This window comes from Nannospalax galili, unplaced genomic scaffold, assembly GCF_000622305.1.
Source record: "Nannospalax galili isolate Female #2095 unplaced genomic scaffold, S.galili_v1.0 scaffold634, whole genome shotgun sequence".
Lineage (NCBI taxonomy): Eukaryota > Metazoa > Chordata > Mammalia > Rodentia > Spalacidae > Nannospalax > Nannospalax galili.
In genome coordinates this window covers 2,157,304-2,177,700 of record NW_008336853.1, presented here as the reverse complement: position 1 = coordinate 2,177,700, position 20,397 = coordinate 2,157,304, and the positions used below count along the sequence as shown (strand labels likewise).

Below are 20,397 nucleotides of genomic sequence, written 5' to 3'. Positions count from 1 at the left end.
AACCAAGGCAGATGGATTTCAAGTTCAAGGACTGCCTGGGCCCTGCCTCTGATCTGCACTCAGAGGCTCAAAGCCCTCCCTGGAATCCCCTCTGCCTCCTCACACAGGAAGGAAGTGGCAGAGAGGACTCTCCTGTTGTTCTGGCAAGAGGTGGCTCTGACTACATTGACTTGAAAGGCAGGACTGGAGAGATGGCTCAGCGGTTAAGAGTACTGACTGCTCTTACAGAGGACTCAGGTATGGTTCCCAGCACCCACATGATGGCTCATGATGGCTAACCGTATAGGGAATTTGATGCCCTCTTCTGAATTCCTTGGTCATTGCATGACACAGGTGCACTTACACACATGGAGGCAATGCACACATGCAAGCAATATATTCATACACATAAAAAATAAAACTTAAAAAGAAAGAAAAGCAGAGCTTCACTGAGGGACCCCAAGGTTTGTCCAGGCCTGTTGGCCTGTTGTGGGTAGAACTTTTCCTGTAGAAATGCATAGAAAGGTCTGTTTACCCCAGATAGAGAGCGATCACTGACCAACCAAAGGATTCTGTCAAGTGCAACATGGTGAACCAATTTTATTGTGGGCCACTTACATGACCCCAGGGAGGAGACGTTAGGGTCCAGGGAGCAGGAAAGAGTGGGATAGGGGAGTCGGGAGAGAAACCAGCAGCAGACCTTCAACATATCAAGACTGCATTTATTCAGCACTCTGAGGGGCAACAGCCTTCCCGAGGGATGGAAACTACTGCAAGGAGGGGAGTGGTTGGAGGCATTCTTGAGAAATTTATGGTCCCCTCTTTCCTGGACCTGTTTTACACAAGTGAGACAGGCTGTCTTTGGAAGCAGGACATATAAATATAAATATATATGGGATCTTTTTGAGACAGGGTCTCCTGTAGCCCCAGCTGGCCTGGAGCTTGCTACATAGACCAGGCTGGCCTTGAACTCACAGAGATCCGCCAGCCTCTGCCTCCTGAGTGCTGGGATTAAAGGCGTGTGCCACCATGCCTGTTGGGAAACAGGCTGTCTTAAACAGTACTCCCTGAGTTCCGGGTGTACTGACCAACAAGGCCAACAGCAGTCTCAAGAGGCAGCCGGAGCATCCTGTCAGGGGAGTCTCTCCCAAAGGTTCCATAAAGGAATGTTACTAGACCTGATCTTGTGCAGGTCCAACCTTAAAGAAACAGAGACACAGCAATGTCCCCATCTTTCTTGGGGGCCCTCCAGTGTGCAGGAGCCAATGGTCCCCACCTATCACCCCCAGAACCCCCTCCTCGCAGGCCTCCACCTTGCGTTCATCCTGGGACGAGGCTCCAAGCTGGGTGAGAGGACCTTTGAGAACGGGCTCTGCCTTGTGGTCTTTGTGTCCACCTTCCGCATCTGATTTGTTGATGAGAGAGAGTGGTGAGGCAGTGCTGCATCCTCAATACCCCAATGTCCTGTGATGATTTCGCATCGGTTTGTGTCTTCCTTTGGGTCTGGGCTGGTTGGGCCTGATGGGTGGAGCAGGCATGGACTGGGGCTGGTTTCTCTTTGCAGTCACTCAATGCTTCCCTGTGTTCCATGGAGATGATTTGTAAAGCATCCTCTTCCTTATTGGATCTAATTTTCCTATTGCCTTTCACTAAAAGGAGAGACATTTCCCCACGGAAGAGACCAGGCTAAGATGTTTAGTGACACTGTTGTAAGGCACTCTCCTCCGAGCGATACAACCACCCTCTTTCTGGGTTCAGCTGTGCTTGCTTGCAAAAGATTATCACAGGTCAGTTTGTTAACTGTTGACTGTCCCTCAGAAGGAGGGGGCAATGGACTCTCACTTGAGCATCTGCCCACTCCTCCCAGCCAGCTGTATGCAATTCTGCCCTAACTGCACATGGCATGGGGTCTCAGGGAAGGGCTAGAGTATATTAGCTGGGGGAAGACTAGGGGAAGGAGGCTCTACCTGCAAATCTCAGGAAAGCCATCCATCAGCCATGCTGTGACTAGAACTTGCAGCACGACTGCTTTAGAGCAACCCACACCCCTGCCCATAGCCCCTCACCCATGCTCTCTGTAAGTAAGCCCAAAACACTCGCTGGTTCCCCAGGGTAAGTTTTTGGTGGAATCCAACTTTTGTTTGTCATTGGGACTTTAAGTGGAGGTAGGAGTGGTTAGATATGGCTTAGACCCCACCCCCCAGGGAGAAAATTCTTACAGAACATTCATATTCAACCACTGCACAACTCGTTCCTTCAGATGAACTGTTGTTGCTGATCTTTTACACAAACCACAATTTTGTTTTATACAGCCATGATCTCATGTATCTCAGGCTGGTCTCAGACTCTCTATGTAGCCAAGGATGACCTTGAACTCCTGATCCTCCTGTCTCTGCCTCCCAAATGCTAGAAAACAGGTATGTCCCATCACATCCAGTTTACAAGCCTCAGGTTTTGCTGGAGTCACTCAAGCAAGTGAACCAGTCACAGGAGAACCAAGCCTCTTTGTCTAGCCTAGATGCTCACAGCAACTTGGGGAAGAAAGGGTTGATTCATCTGACATTTCCAGGTCATAGTCCATCATGGAGGGAAGTCAGGGTAGAAATTTAAGCAAGAACTTAAAGCAGAAACCACAAGAAAATGTTGCTTCCTGGCTTTCTCTCTGGCTTGTATTCAGTGAGCGTGCTGGATAACTACAGTTGTCAACACACCTGGGAAGAGGCAACCTCAACTGGGGAAATTGTCTCTATCAGATTGGCCTGTGGGTATGTCTGTGAGGCATTTTCTTGATTGTTGAGTGATGCAGAAAGGCTCAGTCCAGCATGGGTGGTGCTACCCCTGTATATGTGGTCTTGAATTGTATAAGAAAGCAGGCTGAGCACAGGCCAGGGGCAGCAAGCCAGTAAGCAGCATTCCTGCATGGTCTTTGCTTCAGTTCCTACCAATGGGTTCCTGCCCTACTCAAGTTCCCTCAGTGATGGACTGTGATTGGGATGTGTAAGGCAGGTAAACCCTTTCCTCCCCAAGTTGCTTCTGGTCAGAGTGTTTTTATCACAGCAATAGAGAAACAACTAATGCAGATAGCTATCTTTTTAAAAATATTTTTATTTTATGTGTATGAGTGTATTGCCTGCATGTATGTAAGTGTACCTGTGTCTTGCAACGCCCATGGAGGTCAGAATAGGGCGACAAATTCCCCTGGAACTAGAGTTATGCCATAAGATGGTTGTTAGCCACCATGTGGGTACTGGGAACCGAACTCAGGACCTCTGCAAGAGCAGCCAGTGCTCTTAAGCCCTGAGCCATTCTCCAGTCCCTAGATAACTTTTTTATATAGTCCTGGCCCACCTGCCTAGGGATGGTGCCTCTCACAATGGACTGGGCCCTCCCACAGCAATCAAGACAGTTTCTCACTGACATGGCCACAGGTCAGTTTGATCTGGGAGATTCCTCATTAAAGGTCCTTTCTTCCCAGGTGTCTTTAGGTTGTATCAAATTGACAGTAAAAACCATCCAACCAAGTATGGTGTACACAGGGGAGACTTTGTCATTTATTTATTTATTTTATTTTCGAGACAGGGTCTCCCTGTAGCCTGAGGTTGGCCTAGAACTCACAGAGATCTGCCTGCCTCTGGCTCCAAAGTGCTGGGATTAAAGGCATGTACCACTACACTCAGCTGTTTTTATTTTTAAAATATTTTTATTTTATGTGTATGTGTATATTGCCTGCATGTAAGTGCACCCGTGTCGTGCAATGCCTTCGGAGGATAGAAGAGGCTACCAGATCCCCTGAAACTGGAGTTACAGACAGTTGTTAGCTGCATGTGGGAGCTGGGATTTGAACCGGGGTCTTCTACGAGAACAGCCAGTGTTCTTAACCACGGAGCCATCGCTCCCGCCCTGAAACTCTGTCTTTTAAAAAACTGTGGTCAGGTGTGATGGCACACACCTTTAATTCCAGCACTCAGGACTCAGAGGCAGATGGATCTCTGAGTTCAAGGCCAGCCTGCTCTACATAGTGAGTTTCAGGTGAGCCAAGGCTGCGTAGTGAGATCCTGTCTCAATAAACAAAATCAAAACAACTCTGACAATGCTATTATAGATTAACTAGAAGCTCAAAAGCTAAGAAGGTTTGGATATTGATCTTGAGCTGAATGTACAAGAGAAGAGTCATTTAGTGGTTTACAAGTTCTGATCCTTATAAAGTTCCCAGAAATGTGATTTTTTTTCAGAAGCCCTATGATTCAGAAGGCACTGCTGTGCCAGGCACCACCCATACTTTTATTCAGAATTTTCTCCAGCATCAGTTGGGGAACTACATGCTTTTGATCAGTGTTTTAAAAAATATTTTTGAGTGCGTTGCCTGCATGTATGAAAGCATACCATGTCATGCAGTGCCTGAGGTGGTCAGAAGAGCGTGTCGAATTCCCCTGGAACTGGAGATATGGACAGTTGTTAGCCACCATGTGAGTCCTGGGAATTGAACAGGGTCCTCTGCAAGAGCAGCCAGTGCTCTTAACTGCTGAGCCACCTCTCCAGCCCATTGATCAATGTTTTATCATAGCAACAGAAAACAAACACAATGCTGGTCTCAAACTTCTGGGCACAAATTCTTGCCTCAGCCTCCAGAGCAGCTGAGATAACAACTGTGTGCCACCACTCCGGCCATGGGAGAAATTTCTCCAAGGCCTGCCAAGCCCTGTTCAACATTTCTAGCAACAGAGCCAGCAAGTCTCCTGGGCAGGGCCACTTTTAGCAGGAGAGAGGAAAGTGTGGTTGAGGTCTCAGAGGAGCTGGAGGGAAGGCCTGCTCTAGGGACCTAGTTGTTGGTGCAGGGCTGTCTGTGGATGGGTGCTCCAAGTTTAATAGCCATCAGCTGTTAGGTGGCTGTTCCACTTTAAGATCAGAGTTTCTTGGGCTGTTATGGTCATTCAGTGTAGTCATTTAGTGTAAGCTGGAGTGCACAGAACATGTGTGTGTGAGAGAGATCTTGGTGGACAAGGGAAAGAAAGGGACCTGCGGGCTAGCTGGGTGTCTGTTCAAGGGTCAATGAGGTTACACAGGAACAATCATCACAGCCTGGGACCACTCCATCAAATTAAGGATACGGTTCCAAATCCAGGCACCCTTCAGGGATTCTGAGGCTATTGTGAACACTTGGGGCTACAGGGCTCAAGGGGGTGTGGGTGGGGGCTTCCAGGAAAGCATCATGGGGGAGGGGCACCACCTAGGGGCAGAGACTATTCCTGCTCACAGGGAACCAAGAGTGACTGGGTTCCATCAGAAGAAAGCCTGGCCCCACAGCCCGGAGGGTTCCAAGTAGGTAGGGGGGATAGCAGGCCTAAGAGCTACAGGGGTCCAGGTGGTCTTAACCCTGGCTACTATGGGATGTGCCCCTCAGCTGTCCCTGGCCGTCCCTCAGCTTCCTCCATTTTCTCAGCAGCTCAAAGAACAGAATCAAGAGAAGTTGGGGAGGAAATAGCAAAGCACAGAGAAAAGCAGAAGTGGACGCCTTAAAGACTGATCCACCCGCAGAGGGGCAGAGCCCTGGAAGGTCCAGCCGTGGCCTGGCTGCCAGTGACCTGTGTGTAGGTGAAATGACCCCGGGGGCTCCAGCTCCGTGGCTGCCTTCTTTGCTCCTGCTTCTCTGGCTTCCAGGTGAGAGGCTGTCTGCCTGGGAGGGTCCACAGGAGGAGGGCAGGTGGGAAGACTCAGGGAGATGTTACAGGTACCAGAGCTCCGGCTCCTCTATGCAGAACACGGAGTGTGGCAGCTGTATCCACCATGTATGGTGGACTGAGCGAAGGACACACTGCCAGGAGGGAAGGGGTCAGGGTCTCCTTCTGCACCCAGCTGACAGGGGGCACAAGGGACCAGGCCACAGTGAGGAACCAAGGGTGGCTTCCCAGGAGGGTTTGGGGATGAGTTACTACAGGAAAGGGGAGAGGGTGGGACAGGTGATGTGGACCATGCTGAGGGCCCCTGAGAGTCACATGTTGGTGTAGAGTATATGGAGATATTTAGCCAGATTTAGTCTTGATATGTTACACTGACTTCATGAAAAGCATCAGAGACTTCCCAAATTCTATATTTTCTCCAGACATTAAAACGGAATTGGAATTGTTGGTTCCTGGAAGGAAGGTTTGAGCAAAGTGTCTTTTGTAATACTGTCTTGATCTTGCTCCTTTTTAAAAACTTTGTTTTTCCAGAAGGGAAAGAACTTTTTTATTTGAGAATTTCATACATGTATATAATGTATCTTTTAAAAATTAAAAAAAAATCTATGTGTATGAGTGTATTGCCTGCATGTCTAAGCACCTGTGTCATGCAGTGCCCGGAGAGGTTAGAGAGCGTTGGATCCCCTGGAACTGGCATTACCGTGGTGGTTAGCTGCCATGTGGGTACTGGGAACTGAACCCAGGTCCTCTGCCATAGCAGCCAGTGCTCTTAGCTGCTGAGCCATCTTTCCAGCCCCATAATGTATCTTGATGATATCCACTCCTCTCCCTCCAGCTCCCTCCTCTATACATCTCCCTCCCAACTTTCTCTCTAAATACTGGCAACATCTCTCTCTCTCTCTCTCTCTCTCTCTCTCTCTCTCTCTCTCTCTAAATAGCCCACTGAGATCCACTACCAATGGCCACACCCCCAAAGAAAAGTGATCCTTCCTCCCTTCTTCCTTTCCTCCCTCCCTCCCTCCCTCAGTAGCCATCCATGTCCAAAGGTCCTCAGCTAGGGGTGGGAAAGAACTTTATAATAACACTTACTGTTACTGACCTACATTTGAAAAGTCTGTTCTTGGCTTATATTAGTCATTTGTATTTTCCTAGAAAATTTTTTATTTCATTTACATTTACAGACTTATTTATAGAAGCTTGAAAATTATCCTGATTATTTTTCCTTTTGTGTATTTGGGTTTTCTTTTTTCTTTGGGAGTTAAGTGTCTGAAAGTGACATGTTGAGGGCAGAAGTGGAAGGTTTCCAGGTCAGGAAGAGGAGCCAAGAACCAAGCCCACAATCTACAGCTGGGGTGGGGGAGTGAAAGGCTCAGGGAACAGCATCCTCTCTGGGCCAGGAAAGGCTTAGGAGGGCTGGGATCTGGTGTTCATTTATCAACCACTCCAGGGCTGGGGAGATGGCTCAGTGGGCAAAGGGCTTGCTGTGCAAGCATGAGGACCTGAGTTTGAATATCCAGCACCCATGTGAAAGCTGGGTGTGGCAGTGCCATGTCAGACATCCCAGCACTGGGAGGTAGAGGCAGGTGGAGCCTAGGAACTGTAGTCATTCAGCGTAGCTGAAAAATGGGGGGGGGGTTGAGGAAGAGAAGGGCTCCTGGCTTAGTGAGAGACACTGTCTCAAAGGTGGAGCGAGATAGTCAGGAACCGACCTTGACCTCTGACCTCCACAGGGACCCATGCAGGTGAGCACCCACACACACACTTCATATCTGCAATTCTAGTCACTTAGGTTTTTCAAGAAAAGTGACATATCCATCCATACCACACGCTTATTTATAGAGAATGTCTGCAAAATACCAGTTACTTTCTTTTTCATTTTTTGGTTTTGTTTTGGGTTTTTGAGACAGGGTCTCCCTATAGCCCCAGATGGCCGGGAACTCACTATGTAGACCAGGTTAGCCTCGATCTCATAGAGATCCACCTGCCTCTGTTTCCTGAATGCTAGGACTAAAGGTGTGCACCACTATGCCCAGCTTAGATTCTTTTTTGAAAATTTTTTTTCTGTGTATGAGTGTTTTGCCTGCATGTATGTATGCAATGCCTGCTGAGGCCAGAAGAGGGTGTTGGGTCCCTTGGAACTGGAGTTAGGGATGGTTGTTAGCTGCCATATGGGTGCTGGGAACTGAATCTGGGTCCTCTGAAAGAGCAGCCAGCTCATAATGGCTGAGCTGCCTCTCCAGCCCCATCATCTTGATCCTTTTAATCTTTTCTGTATCTGAGGTTATCTTCTCTCTTCAGGGTTCTTAGTCAGGTCAGACAAGTGGTTATCTGATTGTTTTATTAAATCAAATCATATGAAAGTCCTGTTTTCAGGGTCAAGAACAATTGGACATCAGTAACTTCTTGTGGTTTGAGCCAATATTTTTAGATATTTTTGCCCCCGTGATCTCTCTTATTGAATATCCCACAGGCCATGTCAGATAAACACACTTATCCACCACTTTGCAGACCAGGCATCCAAAGCTCAGAGAGGTTAAGCACCTTGCCCCAGAACACACAGCAGATATGTCATAGAACTGAGACATAAACCCAAGTTTTTTTGAGGCCCTGTAGCTTCACATTGGCAATTGCTGCTGTTGTTCTTAGTGAATGTCACCTGTGACAGGGGACCTGCACACTGAGGCCAAAAGAGGGAATCTGGGACAATAAAGTCTGGGCAGGTGTAGACTGGGAATATGGAGCTGATGGATTGGGGCCAGAGCTCATGCTGAGTGTTCTTGAGGGTCTACCACCTGGTATTGGTGGGTGTTGGTGGAGGGAGGCACTGTCCCCAAGGCTGGGTCAGTGAGCTTTAAGAACCTCAGAGTTGGAGAGATGGCCCAGTGGTCAAGAACGCACACTGCTCTTGCAGAGTACCTGAGTTCTGTTCCTAGTACCCACATTGGACAGCTCATAACTGCCTCTAACTCCCGCTCCAGGGAATTCAACACCCTCCTCCAGCCTCCTCAGGCATTGCACTCATGTGTCCAAACCCACACTTACATATACACACATAATTAAAAATAAAAAATAGGGGCTAGAGAGATGGCGCAGCAGTTAAGAGTGCTTGTTTTTTTCTGAGGACTTGAGTTTGGTTCCCAGCACCCGCCTCAGGTGGCTCACAACCACCTGTAACTCCAGCTCCAGGGGTTCCAACACCCTCTTCTGGACTCCACAGGCACCACCACCACACACAGACACACATACATAATTAAAAATTAAATTAAAACCTTTTTTTAAAAAAGGTTTTTCAGAAAGCAGAGGCAGGTAGATCTCTGAGTTCAAGGCCAGCCTGGTCTACATAGTGAGTTCCAGACCAGCTGGGGCTACAGGGAGACCCTGTTTCAAAAAGACTAAAAGATAAAAAATATTAAAAAAAACCCCAAATCAGAAAAAAAAATCAATCTTCAAAGTCAGCAAGGTAAACCCTAAATAGAGCAATAAATTCCCACTCTCTTCTTTCTGGTCACAAGGGCAGTAAGGGAGCCGGGCACACAGCTGTCCTTGGGCATGTGCCCACGGGCCCAGGGCTGAGTGAGTTCTCTGCTTGGTGGCTGCATTGCTTCCTGCCGTCACCACAGTCCCAGCTTTGTGTCTGAGGACTGGAAAAATGACAGATATGAATCTTGGGAATCAAAACTGAGCTTCATTGAAAGTTAAGCCAACCAACACTGGTCCACTGAGTAAGAGGATGGAGTGAGTGAGGACTCTCATCCCTGAGCCCTTTGCGCTTGTGACTACTTTGAACCATGTACTTGTCAAATGTGTACCGTGTCTTGTTAAGATGGTCTGCCCACCACCTTCCACTCTGGCTGTGTTGCTGTGGTGGGACCATGTGGGGAGTGTGGCCATTCGCCCAGGTCCTGAGATGCCCAGGGCTGGTAAGTTTGAAAGCATTAAACCCTGGCAGGGAGGGATAGAGGAGACAGAGGCCGAAGGAGGGGGTGGGGCAGAAGGGGAGGGTGCTGAGGGATGGTTGGCTGGTGGGGGACTGATGGGAGGTGAAGGAATATGGAGTGGAACTTTTGGAGGACCGTCCCCCATCCAGCTATGGGGGTGCAGAATTGGGGCCTGTGTTTTCCAGGCTGTGCTCCTCTGAGTGGCCCTGGGACTGTGACAGGCATCGTGGGGAGATCCCTGAGCGTGCAGTGTCAGTACGAAGAGAAGTACAAGACATACAACAAGTACTGGTGCAGAAAATCACTGTTACTGTGTTCAACAATTGTGAAGACCAAGAGCTCAGGAGAAGTGAGGAAAGACCGAGTGTCCATCAGGGACCATCCAGCCAACCTGACCTTCACGGTGACCTTGGAGCACCTCACCCTGAATGATGCAGACACCTACGAGTGTGGGATAGATACACCATGGACTGAAGGATTTGATAAGTCCGTCGAGGTTATGGTGTTTATAGTCCCAGGTGAGCCCCCTCCATGAGCACCAGGACCCTGGTGGCTGGAAGTGGTGGCACTTGCTGAATTAGGAATCAGATCAGAGTCTGGGAGCAAGCTGTGTGTTTTGGGGTCAGGGAGGGACAGGGACAGCAAGACAGGGAAGCACCCTGGAGTAGCTACACTTGAGGGGAGGCAGGGGCTGGTCTGTCAGGGGACAGGAGGCAGAACAGTGTGCCTAGGACAGGGTGTCCTGTGCGGTACCTCGTGAAAATCAGGGTTGCATGAGGGAGGTGAGGGCTGGGGAGGGGCTTAGTAGGGGACAGATGATTGATAGTGCTGTGTGCAGAGGGAGCTTTGAGTGACAAGCCAGCTTTGCAGTTAGACACTCATCTCTGGCAGCATGTGGCTGTGGCTGGAGGAGAGCAAACTTGGTATGGGGCAGTGACTCGAGGCATTCAGGAGGCCCCGCCCACCAAGAGAGAACTGTGCTTCATGGGAGCCCCCGCCTACCAAGTTAGAACCATGCATCATGCCCCCCCTACCAAGTTAGAACCATGCATCATGCCCCCCCTACCAAGTTAGAACCATGCATCATGGCTCCCCCCCCCATGCGCCTACCAAGTTAGAACCATGCATCATGCCCCCCCCACCAAGTTAGAACCATGCATCATGGCTCCCCCCCACCACGCGCCTACCAAGATAGAACCATGCATCATGGGGGTGGCACCTGAGTCCTGTTTGGAAATGCTCTGCCGGCCAAGGAGAAGCCCCCATCCTGCTCCTTCCTGAGTGAGCATTTGGTGAGAAATCAACTCAAAGTTATTGGCACCTGGGCATGGTACTGCATGTCTGTGATCTCAATACTCAGGAGGCTGAGGCAGGAGGATCATGAGTTCAGGTCAGCCCAGGCTGCATGCAACATATCAAGACCTCACTTCGAAAAGCAGAGAGAGACAGAGAGAGCGCCCAGCTCTGATCTGTGGTTTTTATCACCAGAACCAACATCAGGGCCACCTATGAATGTCACAGCCAAGACTTTGGCAACCAGAAGCACATTTCCAGTTGTGCTGCCCACCAGCTTGGCCACTGAGAGTTCCACCCAAGGTTCCAACAGCACGGAAGACCACCATGAGCACCAGGGCCTGAGGTGAGGTGCTGAGGCCCGTAAGAGGAGGACACCCCAGCCATGTGGTCCCCTTGGGAGGAGGGCTACCAGGAACACTTGGGGTTGAGGAGAGACACTTTGGTTGGTTCCTATCCTGGAGATGGTCCTTCTCCTCCGAGGTGCTTGGGTGAGCACTGTGGCCATATGGTGGTGTGACACCCTGCTGGCCGGGACCTCGTATGTGCTTGGCTCCAGTCCAGGCAGGAAGCCATAGGTTGCTGGCCACACTGGACCTGCCTAGACTCAAAGACAGGGAGAGCTCAGGCTGAGGAGGACCTGGGATGGGGGTGGAAGGACAGCCGCAGTGAACGAGGGCTAGCAGCCTGTCAGACATGCTCAGTGCTTTGCAGGAATGTTCTTCATACATCATGATGACCTTCTTGTCAACATGTTCATTTTACAGATGAGTAAACTGAGGCTAAGCAACTTGTCATATAGCTATCAGACAAGTTGTAGGGCTGGGCTCAGGTTTATACGATCCTAAAATTTTAGGTTCTCCCTCCAACTGGTTCCTCATCTTTTTGGGGGTCACCAATGCTACAGAGACGCTGACATCTACGGACTTGTCCCAGAAAAATGCATGCAGTCACCAACTATTTTGGGGGTTCAGGGACTCTCTATTCTGCTCCTGCTTGGTACTGCGATTGGATCCTGGCACTGACTGGAGTTAGTATAGATTCCACAGGTGAAGGGCTGGCCACCTGCACCTCTAACCTCTAGCTATAAATGTGGAGGTTCCCATGACCCCTTGGGTTCAGTAACTCGCTAAAGTCATCACTGACAGAAATGGTTTTATCATAAAAGATAAAGCTTAAGAGCAGTCAAATGAAGAGACAGCAGGGTAAGATTGAGAGGATCCCAAGCAGAGTGCCTGTACCTGCTATCTCAGGTGAGAGCTGGGTGTGTTGCCCTCCTGGGACCTTTGTGTTTCCCCCTTACCCAGAGCTTCTCCCATTTCCTTTTCCAAATTTTAATTGGGGTCCCATGAAATACATTATGGACTGAATCAATGATCATAAGATTGAACTTGATCTCCAGCCCCTCCTCTCCCTTGAGATTGGGCTGGTGAGAACTGTCATCTCTGGCCCCATTCTATCATCTCACCTTTTAGCTACATAAAGCTTGTCAAATATTGTGACGTCATGACACGACACTGTCATCTACAAAGTTCATGCTTGAGAACCACACTATTGAGTCACACACAAGATTGCAAAAACAACCTTGAAATGTTTTAAGTAAGTTTATGGTTTGGCATCGTATTGTGTTCTTAGCTGTCCAGGGCCACGTGCTACGGGTTGGACACGCCTTTAAGCACAACTCAGATCCACAAACAACAAAGGTGATCCTATTACTTGGGAATTCCCAAGGATTAGGCAGGGGTGTCCAGCCTTTTGACATTGCAACACCATGTTGTGTTGTACAAACGGGTTGGACTACATTCAGAGTTCTGGGCATGTGGCCCATAGACTGCAGATTGGACAAGCCTGGTACAGTCTCTCTCCCAAGACCCAGGGACCGAGGCCAGTTTCTTCCTCATTACTTTACACCCTGAAGCCTTTCCACAAGTTTTCTGCCAACCTAGAGTCATGATGTTGATACTAAGGCAGCATGCAAAACCCAAGCTACTTTCCAAAGTTCATCTGCCGTATACACAGGAGGTGGAGACCAACTTTGCTGGGGCCTGAAGCTTATGCAGTATGTGTGTATGTGTTTATAACTGGGAGGGATGTGGGGGATAGGAGATTCTATGGTGTTGATCTTTATAAACGTATTATTTGTGTGTGTTTATGTGCACAAGCATGCATGCCACAATGCAGGTGTGGAGGTCGGAGGACAACTTTCAAGAGTCTGTTTTCTCCCACCATGTGTTCTGGGGATCAAACTCAGGTCATCAGGTTTTGTGTGGAAAGCTCTTTTACTCACTGAGTCATCTCTCCAGCCCCCTTTTAAAAATATTTGACTTTCAAAAGTCAGGGACTGGGTACTCAACATGGTGGCTAATAACCATTTCCAGGGGATCCGATGGCCTCTTCTGGACCTCCATGAGCATTGCATGACACGGGTGCGCTTACATGTATGCAGGCAGTATACTCATAACATTAAAAAAAGAGAAAAGCCAGGGGCTGGGGAAATGCATTCGTAGAGCATTTGCATGAGGTCCTGGGTTTGATCCCCATCAGTGAATAAACAACCCCTCCCCCTAAAGCCCAACAGCACAAGTGAGGGCAGGGAGATCGGCCCTCACTCCTCCCCCCTCCCCCCAGCCTCCCAGTGCTGCTGTCTGTGTTAGCTCTTCTGCTGTTGCTGTTGGTGACCTCCCTGCTGGCCTGGAGGATGTTTCAGAAGTGGGAGAAAGGTGAGTTAACTCCCTGTGCCCTTCTGCCCCCTTCCCCTGCCCCCCCGCACCAGGGTGGGCAAGTCCGGGGTGCAGCCTCTTGGTACTCTGTCCCTGTTCCTTAGAACAGGCACCACAGTAAACACATACCCTTAGAGCACACATATCAGGTGACCCTAGAGAGCAGATCCCAGAGGTGTCGCCCTAGGTATGGCGGCGATGGGCCTCACGAGGCGGCTCCCTAGAGGAAGTCTTTCTTTCTGGGGGCCTGAGTAGGTGCTTGGTGGGGCAGTAAACTTTTCCACGGCCTCCCACAGGCCTCTGCAGTTCTCTCAGTCCTCCATAGTGTGCTCTGCCCCCTTTGCTCTACCCCTTCTGTATGTCTTCTAGTCACAGGAAAGGAGCCTAAGCCTTGCTCTCTCCTGGGTCTGCTCTGCGAGCAGAGGGTCCCTCCCCTACCCCTCCCTGGTTTATTCCTCTAGACTCCAAGGACTGCCCTCAGATGTTCTGTTTCTGGGGCCTTGTCCTTGAAACCCACCCTCCTAGAATGACCTGAGGCCTTCCTACTCTGCTTTTATAGCTCTTTTTATACTAGATGGTCCCCGCCAGCATCCCTGACTGCCACCCCGCTGCACCCTGTGTGCTCCTGAAGGCCCTCGCCATGACTGGTCCCTACTTAACTATCTGATGGGTTAACCTGTACAGTGTCTCCAGCTGTACAGGTCCCCCAGGAAGCTCCTGGAAACTTGCAGCCCCACCCTTCCTGAGCTCAGATTGACAGGATTTGTACAGGGTGTGTATGGCACTCAGCAAGCAGGTTCTCCATGAACAGAACAGTGAATAAGCATTGGGGACCAAAGGATGGGAAGAAAGGGATCTGGGCTTCCTCCAGGGGAGCCCCAATCTTCCTCCCTGCCCTGAGACTCAGTGACCCCAGGAGCGGAGGGCCCTTAGGGCAATCTTTGTCCATCTTGATGAAATCTTTTGAGGCTACAATGAGGTTGTAGTGGTAGAAATGGGGCCACTCTGTCCCACAACTATTTGCTGGGCTGTTGCATGCTGTGGACCGGTGAGAGACAGGGAGGCCCAGGTCTTACAGGTTCACCTCTGGCAGTTTCTAGAGGCTGCCTTACAGGCAGAAGCCAGCCTCACAGGCTCTGCTGTGCAGAGTGGAAACAGAAGCACTTCCTCTTCCCCATCTGCCACTCTCCTATCCTCTCTGGAGCCTGCTAAGCCTCACGTGGCTGTCAGTCACCACATGGGAATTTCCCAGCCTGGGTGGACTCAGTTCTGTGAGTCTCAGGAGACTCCCAAAGTGCCCTTTCACCCAGAAACACTCTGGTCTCTCAAACAGCTGTTGTTGCTTTTGAGAAAAATGTAAGAGGCTGGCTGTGTTGGTCTGTGCCTGAAATCCCAGCTCTTGGGAGGCAGAGGCAGGAGGATTGCAGCAAGTTCAAGGCCAGCCAGGACTACATAGGGAGATCCTGTCTCAAAAACAAAACATGGGGCTGGAGAGATGGCTCAGCGGTTAAGAGCACTGACTGCTCTTGCAGAGGACCCAGGTTTGGTTCCCAGCACCCACATGGTGGCTAACAACTATCTGGAACTACAGTTCCAGAGGATCCAACGCCCCCTTCTGGCCTCTGTAGGCACTGCACACTTGGGTGCAATTGTATACACACACACACTTTTTTAATTTAAAAGAAAAAAACAGGATGGGGAGAGGGTTGCTGTAGTAAATTTAAAAAATAAATACACCAGGAAAGAGAAATTTCTCAAAGTACATGGTAAGTAAAACTCCAGAGTATTATGGGAGGGACATGAACCCAAAACCCAGAGAAAACCAACCTGACTTCAGAGGCATGTTCCTTCCAATTTTTTTCTATGCTTATATGATTTCTTAAAGATCTTGTTTTGTAGCCAGACAAGGTGGCACATGTGTGTATACCCAGCACGTGGGAAGCTGAGGCAGGAGGACAGAGAGTCTGAGGCCAGTATGGATTCCATAATAAGATCTTGTCTTTAAAAAATTCACGGGGCTGAAGAGCTGGCTCAGCAGTTAAGAGCACTGGTTGCTCTTGCAGAGGACCTGGGTTTGATTCCCAGCACCCACATGGCGGCTAACAACAGTCCACAACTTCAGTGCCAGGAAAATAATGCTCTTTTCAGACCTCTGCAGGCATTGCACACATGGATGCACTTACATGCAGGCAATACACTCATCCACATAAAATAAAAATAATAGATTTTTTAAATCTTAAAAATTCATACCAGGATTTCTTTTTTAAACCTGTAATTTTGCACTTAACACGTTATAGCATTTTCCCTACTGCTAAATGTTGTAAAAGCCAAAGATCTGTGAGGTCTCCAGGGAAAGGTCTCTCAGGGCTAAGTGCCCACCTTTGTTCTGCAGTTCCACCTCCTCCTTTTCTCTCTAGCTGTTGAGCATCCGGAGCAGTCCCAGAACCTCAAGCAGGTAAGGGAGCTATGGCAGGATGCATGCCAGGGTAGCTGAGTGTGGAGGGGACACAGAGGAGCCTGAGAGTCCCAGGGATGAGAAAGTGACAGACGTATCACTGGTAGATGGAGGGGTGCGCAACCGAGCAGTGCCTGGAGAGCTAGTCACCAAGTCTTGTCCCAAGTTCTGGCCAGTCTGTTCCCTTTTGCCTAGGACAGTGGACCAAGGGAAGATCCTCCCAGGCAAACTGACTAGGGAGCACTCTGCCTAGAGAGAACAGGGTGGGGGTGGAGCAAGGTGGGAAGGCAGAGGTTGGTACTCAGAGCATAGTGGGAGGGAGTTCTGTGTGGGGAAGCCGGGACAGAAGCCTGTAGGGAATGACTCTATGGATACTTTGTGGCCTCTTGCAGGCTACTGAGCACAGTGAGCCCCAGTATGTGAATCTACAACTGCACACGTTGTCCCTGCGGGAAGAGCCAGTGCCATCAAGTCAGGTAGAGGTAGAATACAGCACAGTGGTAAGTTCAGGAGCCTGGCTCCATCGGTATGAGGACCCTGGGCAATGTGAGGATACCACACAGGGGTAGAAGGGGATTGGTGTCATTGTGGCCATGAGGTAAAGGGTGATATGAGTGGCTGGTGACTATGGCCTATGTAATCAATTACACAGTTTATTAAGCATCTACTATATGCCATACACCTGATGTTAAAGCTCATGATGTCTCCCTGGGTTGAACCCCCTCATCTGTCCTGTATCAGTTCTGCCTTGCAGATTCTGCCCATGAGCCAATGTGGTCAAGCCTTAGGCTCAGTCATGTTAAAATGGGAATGGAGAAGGCTGCCTCCTTGTGTGTGACCCATCATTTTTGGGGGAGGTTCAAGCAGAGACTGGGAAAGACTTAAGCACCAGACAAGGCCTTCCTGGGGAGACCTCCGAGTCCCTTTATTCATCCTCCCAGGCTTCGAAGTCCACTGAACCCTTTTTGGACGCCCTGAGGGATACCATGGAGGATGGTGGCAGGGAATGGGTGGCACTGGCTGCTCTACCCTGGAAAACTGACCCGACTCCCCAAATGTGTCCAATCTGGCCCCATTCACCCCAGCTGTCCCTGTGCCATGGGGAATTAAAAGGGTTCTATCCCATACCTTCTAGTTCCCCCAAAGCTATGGCTTTCCCTGACTTATGCCAGCTGCCTTTTGAGAGTGAGGTATGGGGCAGGGTGTCCAGTGTCTCACTATAAGCAGCTGGCCATGTCTAGTTACTCAGATGGTGCCTGGCCACATGTCTGAAATCCCCATTCCTTTGTCATATAACATGTTCTCCTGTCCTCCTGTCCTTCCATGGGACTAGCAACAACCTGGCCTCACTTGGTGACTAGTGATGTAAAATCGATTAGAGGATAGCTTTCTTTTTCTATAGACCCCCTTGGGATAAGCAAGTCAGCTTGTGTCCAAGAACAGTTAACCACAGGACAGAACCATCACAGTGCACCCTGCTGGCCAGGCTCTACCTGGAGCTCAGGGAGCCCAAGAAGTTACACCAAGGTGTATACAGTGATTTCTCGAGTCCTATCAACTTTAGAAACTTCTCAGGCCTTGATGCCAACCTTGTATTAATAGAATAGGCCCTGCTGGGTCAGCCCTGAGGATCCCAGGAACTCCCTGGGTCTGATTCCTGAGGGACTTCCCTCTGTGGCTTGACCAGGGACGGTGGAGCAGGTCGGCAGGCAGGGTTGCTGCATTCAGTTCTGGCCTCTTGGGAACTTGGCCTGATCCCAGACTCTCTCTCTGCAGGCCTTTCCCCGGGAAGAGCTACACTATTCTTCATTGGTGTTTGATTCACAGACTCAGAATTCAGATGCCAACAGGGTTTTCCCTCAGACGCCCCAGGGCCAAGAGCCAGAGTACAGTGTGGTCCGGAAACCCACAGGAAGCCGCTCTGAGTCTCATCCATGACGCCTTGGAGCCTGCTCCCCGCAGTGGTGATCATCAGGTTCCTGAGCTCTCTCTGGGCCATGCCCTGGATTCCATCAGCCTAGTTGGCTTCACAGAAGACAAGTGGGAACCAGGGTTCTGCAGGGACAGAGGGAAGCCCGCCCCCCGTCTCACCAGCTCTTTGCTGTATTCTGGCTCTGTGTGTGGAGCATGTAGCCACTGCATCCTGTGTGGCTCTGAGAAATGACAGGGTTCACAAAGAATGGCTTCTGTGGATAGCTTTGTAATCTCAGCCCCTCAGAAACATTCACAATTGCTGGGAAGTGAGGAAAAGAGTCACACAGGTGCAGAAGAGTCACGGGGTGGGGTATTACTAAACATTAGCTCCCCCATCTCACAGATAAACTAAGACACAGAGGAGAGGAGCCTGGCTCATGACTCCCAAGATCAGGGCCAAGTTCCTCTAGACTCTCAGATGGGTTTGTTTAATATAAAAGATAGAAATAAATTTTAAGACATTTTTAACAAGTTTTTTAATGTGTATATTTTACCTGCATGTAAGGGCATCATGTGTGTACAGTGCCCATGGGGGCTGGAAGAGGCCACTAAATCCCCTGGAACTGGAGTTACAGTTGTAACTTGGTGACATCCCGTGAGGATGTGTTGCCACAGGGTGGGAGACAGTCACAGCTGCTATACCCTGAATGGAACATAGAACAGGGTTTTCTTTAAGATATATTTCATTTTTATTCTGTGTGAGTGTATTGCCTACGTGCATGTAAGTGCACCTGTGTCATGCAATGCCCACGGAGGTCAGAAGAGGGCGTCAGCTTCCCTGGAACTAGAGTTTCGAATGACTGTCAGCCAACATGTGGGTGCTGAGACTTGAACCCAGGTCCTCTGTAAGAGCAGCCAGTGTTCTTAACCACTGAACTATCTCTCCAGCTCCACAACAGTGTTTTCTTGAAGGCAGAGGTGACCTGAAGTGTCTTGAGCCTGACACAGTTACCAATAGCTTTAAAACCATGTTTGCCACCTCTAGGATATGTAGCTCAGGGATTTTCTTAGATTTCTAAACATTGTATCAGAAGCTGCTTTGAGGGGTAAGTGGTCTCCAAAGGGTGGGAAGTATGTGGTTTGTGACTTCTTTGGATTATTTTTTAATTCCTGAGACAGTGTCTCTTGTAGCCCAGGCTAAATTTGAACTTACTATGTAACCAAGGACGATGACCTTGAACTTCTGATTCTCCAATACTATAATCCCAAGTATTGGGATTACAGGTGTGTGCCACCACATCCGATTTATAATACAGTACTGGGAATCAAGTTTGGAGGTTTGTGCAAGGCAAGCACTCTACCAAATGAGCCACATTCCCAGGGTGACTTAAAATTTAAATACACAGTCCTTATGTGTATGCATAAGGACTGCACACCCATGAGTCAGCCCAGATGTTTCCCCTTTACTAATGTTCTGAGGTGCAAAAGGAAACACAGCAATGGACAGGTGTCCAGCACTAGTCTCACAGTGTGGGGAGGCCTGGGGTCGTGGTAGAGCCCAGGTGTAGCTCACAGAGCTCTCAAGGTGTACTCAACTCTCCCCAGGTCTCAGCCCCAAGTGAGTCCTTATGGCAGAAAGAGCAATGGGCACTGGACTGTACAGCTGGAACCCAGTGCTTTAAGGGGGAAGTGGAGATGCTGTGGTCAAAAATAGCGGAGGGTTGGGTCTCAAAGCAGGGCGGGCTCAAACTTGGTGCCATTGGGTGACTAAGAGGGTGGGGCAGGGAAAGGAGGGCTCTGTTTGCTGGTGTGAGCCATTCATTGTGGGAGGGCCCAGGTGCCAATTGCCCAGCCAGAGGCAACTTTCCCCTCCTAAGGATGTGGGTCCCGTTTTCCCTTCATTTACTTTTCTACCCTACCCGTCTCCTCTCCCTGCTGCCTGGGGCAGATCAGCCCAAGAGTTCATTCATCCATGTATTCATTAATTCATTGCAGAGCATTTGTGGACAACCTGCTTCAGGACAGGTAGTAGGCTGGGGCCTAGGGGTAGAGTGAAGCATAGCATAGCCCCACCCCACATGCTCTGTTGGGATTACAGTGATGGCAACATGGACTTTATTCACTCACCTCCCGGTGTTGGGGCCGTAGACAAGAGGGAAGCACCTCTTTAGACACTGTCCTCCATGAACAGATGGGTAACATGATTTCCTGCTTTCCTGGTTTTTTTTTTTTGTTTTTTTTGTTTTTTTTGGTCTTCCTGAGACAGGGTTGCCCTGTAGCCCCAGCTGGCCTGGATGGAACTCGCTATGTAGACCAGGCTGGCCTTCAGCTCACAGAGATCCACCTCCAGACTGCTGGGATTAAAGGCTGGCCTTGAGCTCACAGAGATCCACCTCCGGACTGCTGGGATTAAAGGCTGG

At 49.6% G+C, this 20,397-nt stretch overlaps 1 protein-coding gene across 1 annotated transcript; it reads left to right on the top strand.

Moving 5' to 3' along the window:
- Positions 1-5,513: 5,513 nt before the first annotated feature.
- LOC103732764 (CMRF35-like molecule 8) lies at positions 5,514-18,454 on the top strand. The gene is made up of 7 exons (XM_008831469.3): positions 5,514-5,637; positions 9,781-10,113; positions 11,084-11,234; positions 13,517-13,608; positions 16,026-16,063; positions 16,456-16,563; positions 17,840-18,454. Exons 1-7 carry the CDS (start codon positions 5,577-5,579, stop codon positions 17,999-18,001), a joined length of 945 nt encoding a protein of 314 aa, XP_008829691.1. The 5' UTR covers positions 5,514-5,576; the 3' UTR covers positions 18,002-18,454.
- Positions 18,455-20,397: the final 1,943 nt, after the last annotated feature.